The sequence below is a fragment of the Budorcas taxicolor genome, chromosome 16 (assembly GCF_023091745.1).
Source record: "Budorcas taxicolor isolate Tak-1 chromosome 16, Takin1.1, whole genome shotgun sequence".
Taxonomy (NCBI): domain Eukaryota; kingdom Metazoa; phylum Chordata; class Mammalia; order Artiodactyla; family Bovidae; genus Budorcas; species Budorcas taxicolor.
The window spans coordinates 36,062,198-36,074,280 of NC_068925.1; the positions used below are offsets into that span (position 1 = coordinate 36,062,198).

The window sequence follows — 12,083 nt, forward strand, 5'->3', positions numbered from 1 at the left end:
ACTCCAGTAGTCTTGCCTGGGAAGTCCAATGGACAGAGGAGGCTGTTGGGCTACAGTTCATAGGGTTTCAAAAGAGTCAGATATGACTTGGTGACTAAAGAATGCATGCCATTTTCCACTCCACACTTTCTGAGTAAATGTGTCTCCAGTTGAATTTCCTGAGGACTGTGAGGCATAATTTCTCTTAAGATATTTTGGGTTTTGGAGCACTTTGTTGGTTCCCGATGCTCTGTAAGGTATTGCGGTGATGAATGTATCACTCCTGGTCAGTCTTCCCCCACTCCCCTGCGTCCCCACCATGCCCTGCTATGCTGTCCCACTTTCTCTTCTTGCAGGGATTGTTTCCATCATCACCCTAACCACGCTGGCATATGAGTGTCATATTTGCATGATCCATGCCAGAGTGATCAATTTTCCCCAGGCCTGGAGGACCATTCCTTGCATCTGACTGTCCTCAATAGTGCGGTCAGGAGCATCTCTCCTGGGCTGGAACAACCACATCCTGGACATGCATGGACCAGGCTGCAATGGGGACTGGCCATCCAAGGACACCCACCATTCCTCCTTTGTGTTTGTTTCTTGGCTGCCTGATGGTGTCATTGCTCACTGTTACGGCCATATTCTGTTTTCCATTCAAAATGTGAGCTGAAGACTATGAACACCCCTCCCTCAAACTGTCCTCGGTAGAAATTTTCCTCAGAAGAGAATCACTCTTCCCCCACAGCTGGTGCAGCTCTCGGGGACTTCCTGTTTGATAAATTTTGCACAATGAGTCACTGTCTTAAAAAGAAATCAGTGAGGAATTTACTCTCTCTACGTCACTCTCTAAACCAGAAAAAGGAAGGAAAAGTGTTCTGGATGGGCACAATCAACAACCCCCAAAACCCTACCTTCTCAAGCATTCTGAGAGTTGAAAAACTCTCATAAAGGGGATTTCGCACTTCCCATAAGTTTATTCACCGAATCTGCACTAGAGAATGTTACAGATATTTTGCCTGGAAATCACTTTTTGAGTCATAAAAGACAAGAACTGACAATGGCAGTTTCTTGTTAAGTGCTAACAAGAAGGAAGTCTAAAGTGACAGACCAGGGCATGCTTCATATTCCAGTTTCTAACTTCAGTCACGTATGTTTTCCTTACTCATTGCCTTTTCCTACTCTTTTCTCTTCTCTCATCAAAATTCTCTAATCTCTCGCTCAATCTGCCAAACCCCTCTAGATTTCACCTCTTTAAAATCACTAGTCACTTGTATTATTTTAAATCATGACCCATTATTCTCAACTTTCATGTTCCAACATTTTTCATGCACATTCATTCTGAAAACAAAATCAAATCCCTTGTTCAATCCAACTATGTGTTTTCTCCATGACTGTAGTCAATAAGATAAGCTGGAGAAAAACCACATTGGATTCCCAGCATCTGTACTCAGTGAGCAGTGAGACTTTCTGTTATTGTCTAGTAATCTTTGGCTCTCTGGATGATCCACTCTGTGTGTGTGTGTGTGTGTGTGTGTGTGTGTGTGTGTGTGTGTATGTGTGTGTGTGTGTGTGTATGTTAAGTCACTTCAGTGGTGTCTAACTCTTGGTGACCCCATGAACTGTAGCCCCCCTGGCTCTTCTGTCTGAGGGATTTCTCAGGCAAGAATACTGGAGTGGATTGCCATACCCTCCTCCAGGAGATCTTCCCGACCCAGGGATTGAACCCAAACCTCTATGTCTCCTGCATTAGCTGGCAAATTCTTTACCACTAGCACAACCTGGGAAGCCCAATCTACTCTCTACTTAGTTGCTACTGCTATTACAAATCATCAGTTCTCAACTTACTCTCTTGTCCTACTATGCCCCACCTCATTTTTATGAAACAATCATGCTTCTTATTTGTCGGGCAAAATAAAGTAATTATCAAGAAATTCCTCAACTCCTTGACTCCATGTTCGAACTCATTCTTAGACCTCACTCTTTAGTTGCAAGGTAATGGGAGAGATCTCTCGGACCAGTCTGATCCTATATTCTTGTTTTCTTCCCCACCCCCATTCTCTGCCTCAGGGAACTCTCTCAAGTAATCATTTTCTCTTTTACTTAGATCCTCAATTTCTCCCTTACTATGGGCTCAGTATCTTTAGCATGGTGGTGGTGGTTTAGTCACTAAGTTGTGTCTGACTCTTGTGACCCCATGCCAGGCTCCTCTGTGCATGGGATTCTCCAGGCAAAAATACTGGAGTGGGTTGCCATTTCCTTCTCCAAACTCTAGCATATAAGCATGCAAATTTAATTCAAAATATATTCTCAACTCCCTCTAGCTTATCACTTTATTTTTCTCCTCATCACTGTTAACTAAAAGAAAATTGACACCATATCATCACTCGATAAGCATTTATTTGACCAATATTTATCAAACATCTAAAATGTACCAATTGCTTGCTGTTATGGGCTGAATATTTGTGCCCCTCAGGTATTCAGTGTGATGGTGTAGGAGACTGGGCCTTTGGCAGGTAAATAGGGACATATGAGAATGGGGTCATAAGGGTGGGGCCCTCGTGATGGTTTCAGTGCCCTTGTAAGAAGACAAAGAGAAACCACTCTCATTCTCTCTCTCAACTGACAGGAGAATATAGAGAGAAGGTGGCTATCTACAAGCCAAGAAAAGAGGCCTCAGAATGAAAACCTTACTGGCAACTTGATCTTAGACTTGCCAGTCTCCAAGTCTGTGAGAAATGAGTTTCTATTGTTTAAGCCACTCAGTAGTAATGTGTTATGGAAGCCCAAGTGAAGACAATTACTAATCACTGAGGATACATAGTGAATAAGGTTGAGCCACAGCCTCAGAAAGTCTGCCATTTAGCAAATTCACATATTTGTTCCTCAACCCATTGCCAATTGGCGATTCCTTCTTCTACCACACTCTCACAGAAACAGCACTCATTAAGGTCATTGATGGTCTCCCACATGTTAGAGCCAGTGGACACTTTTCAGGTTTTTTTTTTCCTGGCATCTGTGGCATTGAGACTTGTGACATTGTTAACAGCTCCCACTTAATTGTGAGTTTCTGCTCTCGGTGTTTCTAGGACGCCTTTCTATGTTATTTTTGTTACTGACTCTCTGGCCCCATCTTCTTGTCTCATTCAAGGGCTTCTTTTCCTTGGGCCTCTTTATTCTCGCTTTCTTTTAAATCCATTCACTTTATACTGCCACCAGATTAATTGTTCTCAAGTGCAAATTTTCTTGCATCACTACCCAGAATAAGTCCTTTAAGGGTTCCATTGCCTTCACAATTAAAAATAAGGCCCCTGAGCTGACTCTCAGGCCCTGCATAGCCATCTCATTTTTCACACATCAGTCTCATCCAGTCTCATATTTTCCACACACCGTCCCTTTAGCCACCTCAGGCTCCAAGCAACTGTAGTATTTCTTGTCCCCAGAAATTGACATGTTATTTTACTTCTTTGTCTTAGCCCATTTCCTTTCCTTGGAACATTTTGTCTATCCTGCTTTTCTAAACTCCTCCTCATCTCAGAAGGCCTGAGATCAGGATCTACTTGCTATTACTTACCTCTGAATTGGTTCTCTCTTGTACATTCCCATAGCCCTCACCAGTCACCTCCCTCGTGGCATGTATCACCTTTGGCAGCAGCATATTTATGTACTTGTCACCCTCGCCGAATAGTGAACTTCTCAAGAGAGACTCAGTCTTATTTCATTTCTACATACGTGCAATAGGGACAAGCAACTATTTTTGGAAAGAGTTACAGAGGGCACAGGAAGAAGTGGTGAAAGTACAAAGAGGTATGACTGGGTCTCTGCTGCCATATCAGTAAACAAGTGTTAGGGGAAACACACTGACTGAAAGTGCCCACTTTGACCAAGCACCAAAGTAATCATTTCCATGAGTTATTTTATGACAGGAGGTCCTAATAAGGAACATGGAACTAACAAGCCACTACCAACCGGAAGAATTTGGGAAAGGTCAAAAGGAGATGCCACGTGTCCTACCACCTCCCAGAATTCTCCTCGCTGAAATGCATCTTGGCTGAGCAGTATGTGCACCGCTACGAATGACCCCGTGTCAGAGTGATTAGCCAGAGTCAACCCGGAAACTAATCCCGTCGCCGAAACTGCAAGGCATGTGACAGAGCAGTTCTCCTGGGTTCTTTTACCTTGCTGCTCTCTGCCTGGGCTTCCCTTCCCAATAAGATCTCTTGCTTTGTCAGCCCATGTCTCTGTGGACAATTCATTTCTGAATGTTAAACAAGAGCCCACTCTCAGGCCCTGGAAGGGGTCCCCCTTCCTGAAACACAAGGATGTCAGAGTCACCAGCAATTGCAGTCACCACACGTTTATAATACTAATAGGAGGAACTTCTGTTACTGAGTCCAAGATTGTTCCACAAGCCACATGACATGTAAATAAATTGGGAGACAAGGTTTTGGGATGAGGAATTAATGACTTTATTTTTAAAGCCAGGAGTCCCAGAAGATGGCATACTAATGTCCTAGAGAACCATCTTGCTGGGGTCGGGATGGTAGCTTCTTTTATAGAACAAAGAGTGGGGAGATGAGGAGGTAAAGTAAAAAGGGCATATGTGTGTGTGTGTTTGTGTGAAGTTGCTTCAGTCGTGTGTTCAATTCTTTGCAATGCTATGGACTTTAGACCACCAGGCTCCTCGGTCCCTGGAATTCTCCAAACAAGAATAACTGAAGTGCGTTGCCATGCCCTCCTCCAAGGGATCTTCCCAGCCCAGGGATTGAAACCATGTCTCTTATGTCTCCTGCATTGGCAGGCGAGTTCTTTACCACTAGTACCACCTGGGAAGCCCCAAAAGGCCATAAGTTGCAAATATTTCCTGGTTTTAGCCAGACCCTTGGATGGGATGTGTAGGATATTTCCACTGACTATAATAACAATTCTAAGACCTACCAATAGAGGCTTGTGCTTGTTAGGTACAATTTTATTAAAATCAGAGTTTAATACATCAGAAAACATTTTATGTTTAGTAATGATAACAAATACAAAGTTAATAATTGATTTACAATTCTTACTGCACTCTGCAGATTACATCCATTATCTTTGCAAAACTCCATGAAATAGATACTAATATTATTTTATTTATGGATTTATGAGCTAGGTTCAAAGGAGTTAAAATTTACTTGCTTCAGGACACTTTGGTGCCTGGATTTGAACCTGGTTTGCTGTTGTATATTTTTACCAACTGATATGTAATCTTGATACAAGGGAAAAAACTCTTAACCTAATTAAAGGGACATTAGTAAGTACATCAAGCTGAAACTCTGCTAGGAAGGGCCTTGTCTGTCTCTGCTTCCCACAATATCCCCAGATTGTAGCATGAGTTGCCTCACCTCATAAGGGCTCACTGAATATTTGTGAAATGAATTAATGTTCAAAATGCCTTAAAGAAACACATCTAGCTGCCTTCATGGAAGGTTCATGCAATTTGAATCTATGGATATTATACGGCATTGAAAGAGACTTATGTAGTAAAGTTAATAAGAATTATAATAAATAAAAGACATTAAATTCCAGGGTTAATTAAGTAGACTGAGCATTACCACCTAACTCCACATCAACTAATAAGTAAAAAAGAACAACCCAAATTAAATTAATCCAATTTTCCTAAATGTCAATCCAGAGTAAGGGTCAAACTTTTACTTAATATTCAACTTTATTTCCTCCCTGCCCAGTTTTAAAGAGCCCTCTTGCAGCTCTTATATTTCTAACTGATGAGATGCCAGACACCAGCTTAAGACCTATCTGCAGTTGGGAGAGAAATGCATTTAAGATCCATTGTGATGTTACAGAAAGACAGAGACAAGCCAAACAAAAAAGTGACTTTTAACTCTTCTTCCATCATTTTTATCATCACTAATGATGAATCATTATCAGTGGGTGACAGTGACAGAACCAATGGGTCAAAGTTTGATGTAATCCAAGTTCATCCTTTATAGGATTGAATAACAATAATGAAAGATGGGACTAAAATCAGATGCTACTTAGACTATCATTAAAAGGACCATTTTGAAATTCCCCATTCTATGTAATATTAACAGAACTTTTGTGATTCATAAGGAAATATGAATTGCTCTTGGACTCTTTGACCTCAGGGAGTAATTGAGCAAGACAGATTCTTTTAATTCAGTGGTTGCTTTATACAATGGAAAATCACTTGTGGCACAAAGTATCAGGCACCATCAACTTCTAACATGTCAGAAATTTTCACTTTAATGCATATTTTTCAATGACTGAATTTTCCAAAGGACATAATGTATTTCTCAAAAAAAAGGAAAGAAAGAAGGAAAGAAAGAAATCCTTGGCAGTTAAAATGACTGTTTCATACACATGTGTGAAATTGCTAGAAAATCTCGGATTTTCTGTAGTGTTGGGTCCTATTTAGTGTCATGTCAAATGTTTGCTCAATCAAATTTATCAAAGAGGCAATTCTAGGATGAAAAAGAAAATAAATTCCTTAATTTTATGTGAAACCAAAGACTGTTGCTCTATGTGTAACATGATAAAGAGGAGCTTCAGACAAAGTGTTGCTGAGCAACTTCTAGAATATACCATTGCAAAGCAACACACAAGGGTTTCGCTGGTGGCTCAAATGGTTAAAAGAAACACACACACACACAAATGATGAATTTCAAGGTGATCAAGATTTATAGGTAATCATACATTAGCAGTGGATGTACATGGTAAAGCTGGTGTTGATGGAGGATAGATGTCTCCATCTATTTCATTTCAAATATGAACATAGTAGGATTAGCCTCTCCTCCTAGTGATTTCTCATAATTTTCCAAGAATTCTAGATTTAGAGAAAAGGTTCCAGCAGAAACCAAACAAAGCTACATTTGAAGAAGAATGAAGTAACTGTAGGGCTGTATTCATGAAATGTGTTATTTAATCTTCATTGCTTTTCAATAAATCCACTGCATAAAGAGTGGTCAGAGCTACTGAAGAGGCCATTTTTTCATAGTCATTATTTAGACTAAACATGGATTGTTAGGACTCAAGGATTTCTTTGACAATGTAGGAAAGTAAGTGAATCATTTCATTTCCTAATTTTTATTTCTTACATGACTATTCTAGTGGTGTTGCATCTTCATAATTAATCACACTTGAAAGAAAGTGAAGTCGTTCAGTCATGCCTGACTCTGCGACCCCATGGATAGTAGCCTGCACCAAGCTCCTCCGTCCATGGAATTTTCAAGGCAAGAGTACTGGAGTGGGTTGCCATTTCCTTCTCCAGGGAATTGTCCCAACCCAGGGATCGAACCCAGGTCTCTCACGTTGTAGACAGACGCTTTACCGTCTGAGCCACCACTTGAAAGACTGCTAAATGATCCAGTTGGCCTACTGAGGAAGGAAGAACCAAAAAAAGAATTCACTAAATGAACTTTCTTGCTTTGTTTATGAAGAAACAGATTTATTTTTTGTTTTCTCTGAATTGTTCTTTATTCTTGTATTTCTAAATCATATTTAAGTTAATACTCTAAGTTATAACCAACCTAAGATCATGTATAACAACAAAAACAAATTCCAACTGTCAGTGCAAATGAGAATGTCTATATAATTTAGAAAAGACAAAAGTTCTCCACATAAAAATTTAAGTTGTCTAATTGCATACATTTCTTTAAAATTGAGTAATATAGCTTGAAGGTACTTGGTGGAGATTTTAGGAGGAAAAAAAAAAAGCTTTTCCAGGCCTTGTTTTAATTGTCAATGATTCTGAAACTTTAGTATTTCTGTGAAAATTACTGACATTCTCAAAAGAAATGTAAAATTGCATGATTTGGAAGAATAATGATTTCCTGTAAGATAATTAATGCATTTAACAAAGTATATCCAATGATTTAGAAATAATACAGAGGCCCAGAGATGTTAAAAACATGTCCAATGTCACACGTTTAGTTTCTATTGAATCTTGGACCAGAGCTTTGCTTTTCTGATTCACAATCTAGTGTTCTAATTGAACTTTTAAACATCAAGTTTATCCCTGGTTTTGCAGTATATAGTTTAAAAATATTATTAAGTTACTTCTGAAATGGAATAAACATGGCTTCATCTTTCTATGAAACTGTTTCCGCCTTTATGTATATAGATATTTAATTTATAAGACTCTTCCTATCCTTTACTTAGTATGGCTTTAATAGCCTTAAATATGGTTAAAATAGTATGTTTTATATTATGACTTTTACCACAAAATTTTTTTAATTAAAAAATAAATTTTAAAAATCCTCAGAAGGTAATACTGGCATTTGAAGACTGGGAAATAAAACTGATTCATTTTAAACTCTTGAGAAAGCCCCCTTTGTTTATTTATACTTCTAGTCTTAGCAAGAAAATCTGAGCCCTGTGTTTGAGTAAGTTTCATCCAAGTGATGAAAAGTACAATTACTACTAATCCATTAGGCAAATTGTGACTTTTAGTCCCAAGTGTTAAGTCAATCCTATCATGATTTCTATTAAGTCCTTTAAAGAAAAGTATGATCGTGACTTCTTGAGGTCTCTAGGGCCTTACTTTTTGAGAAGTGAAAGAGACCTTCATCATTGTGCTTTTATATTTAGAATGATCTGACCTAACAATAGTGCTGTGGGAAAACTGCATTTTACAACTGAAAGTGATGGGTTATTTTTTCAATAATTACAATAAACTTGCAGAGAAATTCTACATTGAATTTGATTATAAGCTGATAAATATCTTCCATTAGTGAATTAAATGATAATGGAAACATGATTTTGTTCCTGTTTTGGTTACAGAGAAATCAAATATTTGCTACTTCAGGATCTTTTTATCACTTGCTAATGACAGAGGGAATTTGTTCTAGTGACTCCAAGGAATTTACAGGGAAACATGTCCTGTATTCTGGAAGTAAGTGACCCACTCTGATGGTCTTCTCAAGTAGTCCAGGGGTCTCGGTGATTTGTAGCGCATAAGTAGGTAAGTACCACTGACAGCTATCAGTGTTCCAAAGAGAAAAAGTCCTCTATTTATCACCTGTAAAAAGAGTAAGAACTTTCCTTTTATTTGTTCAAGAGGTTAAAATCTTGAAAATAGACTTCATTCTTAAACAGCATGGTTTCCTTTCCTATTTGTTCTTCAATGTGAAACAGATTTCATTGCATGACCACTAGGTGAAGTCCTGCAATGGCTGGTAATTTGAAGCTTCCTACCTTCCTCTCTTTCTCCTCTCTCTTCCCAGAAATTCCTGATTCCACATGTTCTGTATAAAGAGTTCTTAGCATTCAGTCTTTGTCCAGCCACAAAGAAATCCACAATTGAAAAAAAAAAAAAAGAACTTTGAACTCTGTCTTGGAAGAAGCCACAAGTGATTCAGTCACTGTTCAGACCCTGCACGAAGTGTCCCTAAGAAGAGTGATGGGTCCAATGAACCTCTGTGACTTGGAAGATGCACATTCAAAGACTTAGGCACCTTCACCGTCTACAGTCTATCAACCATACAAGCCGAGGAGTCCAGCCTGGGTTGTGTGCATTCCCGTATCATCCTGGCCTCTAACATTACACCAATGGTCCTACATTTAACTGCCTATTGCTATCTCTTTCCCTTTGGACTTTTAGCTTTTTGAGGGCAGGGACCTTATTTTATTCATCTATGTATGAATAAATCTCGATTCATTCCAATCTAGTCTCTATAAGCAAAGTAATCTTTCTAAAATCAACACCTGAGAATGCAAGTCTCCTTTGTCTTCCGATTTTCCTTAAAATAATATTCATGATGTTTCGAGTCCTACTTGCTATTCCAGCTCCTTCTCCTGTCGTTCTCACACATATGAGCTTCCTCCAGCTCCACCGAATATTTGCCACTCTGAATGTCTGAGAGGTTTTTTCAACCTCCACCCTCCTTCCCCGAGTCTACGACCATTCCCCTCCGGGGCAGTGCCTCTCCACTGCAAGTGGCCATTTCCTGTACTAGTCTCTGGCTATACAAAGGGTAAGGGCTGTCTCATGTTCATCACCATGCCTAGCTCAGTGTCTACGTACTAAACAGAACTATTTATTTAGTGAATGAAGTTGTAATATTTCCACAGTGGAAGATCAGGAATCTGAATCTCCATATATGGCATCTGTGAGTGGACTGCCCCAAATTAATGAGGATTAGATTGTGTTTTATAAGTGATTTGACTTTGTCCAATTTTTTATGTTAAAATCATAGGAATCTCAGCATTGGAGGGAATCTCATTGCATTCCCATCTTAAGTCATTGTCAATCACTACAATACTTAGATGTTTTTCTCAAAGAACAAATATAATTTTGTATTACCTGTTTTGTTTTTTTCAGAAATAGAATCATTTGTACTTGTTGTTCAGTTGCTAAGTTGTGCCTGACTCTTTACAACCCCATGGACTGCAGCACACCAGGCTTCCCTGTCCTTCACTATCTCCAAGAGTTTGCTCAAACTGAAGTCCATTGAGTCAGTGATGCCATCCAACCATCTCACCCTCTGTCACCCTCTTCTCCTCCTACCCTCAATCTTTTCCAGCATCAGGGTCTTTCCTAATGAGTCAGCTTTTCACATCAGGTGGCCAAAGTATTGGAGCTTCAGCTTCAACAAAAGGCCTTCCAAAGAATATTCAAACCAGTCAATCCTAAAGGATTTTGCCCAATTTTATAAATTAAACCCATAGGAGTATTGCATGAAGAAAGTCAACTGCTAAATAAAAGTAAAAGGTCATGCTGCTAAAATAAAATAAAAAGTTTAGAAATATCAGCATCAGTTTCTTTTTGGAATTTCTTCTCTTCAAGAATTGCCTCTTAAGAGGCAATGGGAGTTGCCTCTTCTTTGTAATTTTGTTCATTAGGCATTCTGTCACCTGTGTAGCCAGGACATTTTTTACTGGAAGGCAAACACTTGGTGTCTGTTTCATCATTTCCATATTTGTCTGAGGTAAACATAACCATAACATTGTAAACTTCAACATATCAAATTACAAGTAAGTGTAACTTGTTCCCACCTTTTTCTGCCAGTACCAATGCTGCACTGCTTCACGGTATCTTATTCTGGAAAAGGTGACCTGTAAAAGTTTAAAAAGTATTCTTCAGTATTCTATAATGACTAAACAGAAGATTAAAATGAGGAAAAGTCTTAAATCCAGACCTTACCATGGTATAAAGAGGAATAAAGGTAGATGGCATAATAGCATGAAGAAGTCTCTCTATGTTCTTTTGGAAGATGAACCACCTTGAGTTGACGTGTGCTCGCATCTGTAATAATGTAAGGAGTCTCAAAGCATATCTTTTGAAATGTACCTTTAATTGTTTACTACAACTTATTATCACTCTTCATTCCCATTCACCACAAAGGAAGACTCAAAGTAGTCAAATAAATTCTTGCTTCCTATCCATTTCAGTCATTTTCTTTTCAGCCAGTGTCACAGGACAGTAACTTGAAAAGGTACAGCAATTATGCAAAACCTGTTAGAACTCTATTTTGCTCGAGGGTCAATTCTATTTCAGCAAGTGTTTGCATGAATCTGTGAGTTGTCTGTGAGCCCAAGATTTGATTACTTTCTGTTATTTTCTGATCAGTTTGCAACATTATTTTGGCAAGAAGAGATCTGTTTAAAGCTATGCCTCTAGGTTTAGTTCATATTCAAGATAAATCTTATGTTATAATTGTCTTGTTTTAAAGACAAGACAAGATATCTCAATGAGAATTCCAGAAACTTACAGAAGCTTACCTTCACCACATATGAAAAATTCTGCTTAAGTTGAAGTCGACTTTATTTATTTCTGTCTTCAGGAGATAGAGAATAGCTACACTTTTTCTAAAAATTTATCTTGTAAATTTCTTCATTTGATTGAAAAACTATAACCATAATCATTTACTGTGAGTTTTCATGTGACTGGCTCAAAATGGAATTGTGGTTTTCTTCTGAGTATTAATCTATTGACTGTGAATTTCTTTGGTGTTACATATTTCTTTCAGTACAAAAAACCCCAAAGATTATGTAATGCTACTGTAAGTTCACAGCTTATAATGTTAAGAATGGAAAGGTTATTCAATGTCTCTTAAATTTTCCAAATATATTAACTCATATCAAAAATATTTTTT

General features: G+C 38.4%; 2 protein-coding genes across 2 annotated transcripts in view; one reads left to right on the forward strand and one right to left on the reverse strand.

Moving 5' to 3' along the window:
• The first annotated feature begins 247 nt into the window (after window positions 1–247).
• Window positions 248–5,960, forward strand: OPN3 (opsin 3). Its single transcript, XM_052653546.1, is given in 3 exon segments — window positions 248–640; window positions 2,461–2,492; window positions 5,645–5,960. Coding segments are annotated over 3 exon segments (741 nt in total).
• A 2,891-nt stretch (window positions 5,961–8,851) lies between these two features.
• Window positions 8,852–12,083, reverse strand: part of KMO (kynurenine 3-monooxygenase) — a 77,422-nt gene continuing 74,190 nt past the window's right edge. The window contains exons 13-15 of the mRNA XM_052653547.1: window positions 11,132–11,233; window positions 10,984–11,043; window positions 8,852–9,007 (exon numbers count right to left, since the gene is read on the reverse strand). Coding sequence (XP_052509507.1) covers window positions 8,852–9,007; window positions 10,984–11,043; window positions 11,132–11,233 — 318 coding nt within the window. The remainder of the gene's footprint in view (window positions 9,008–10,983; window positions 11,044–11,131; window positions 11,234–12,083) is intronic.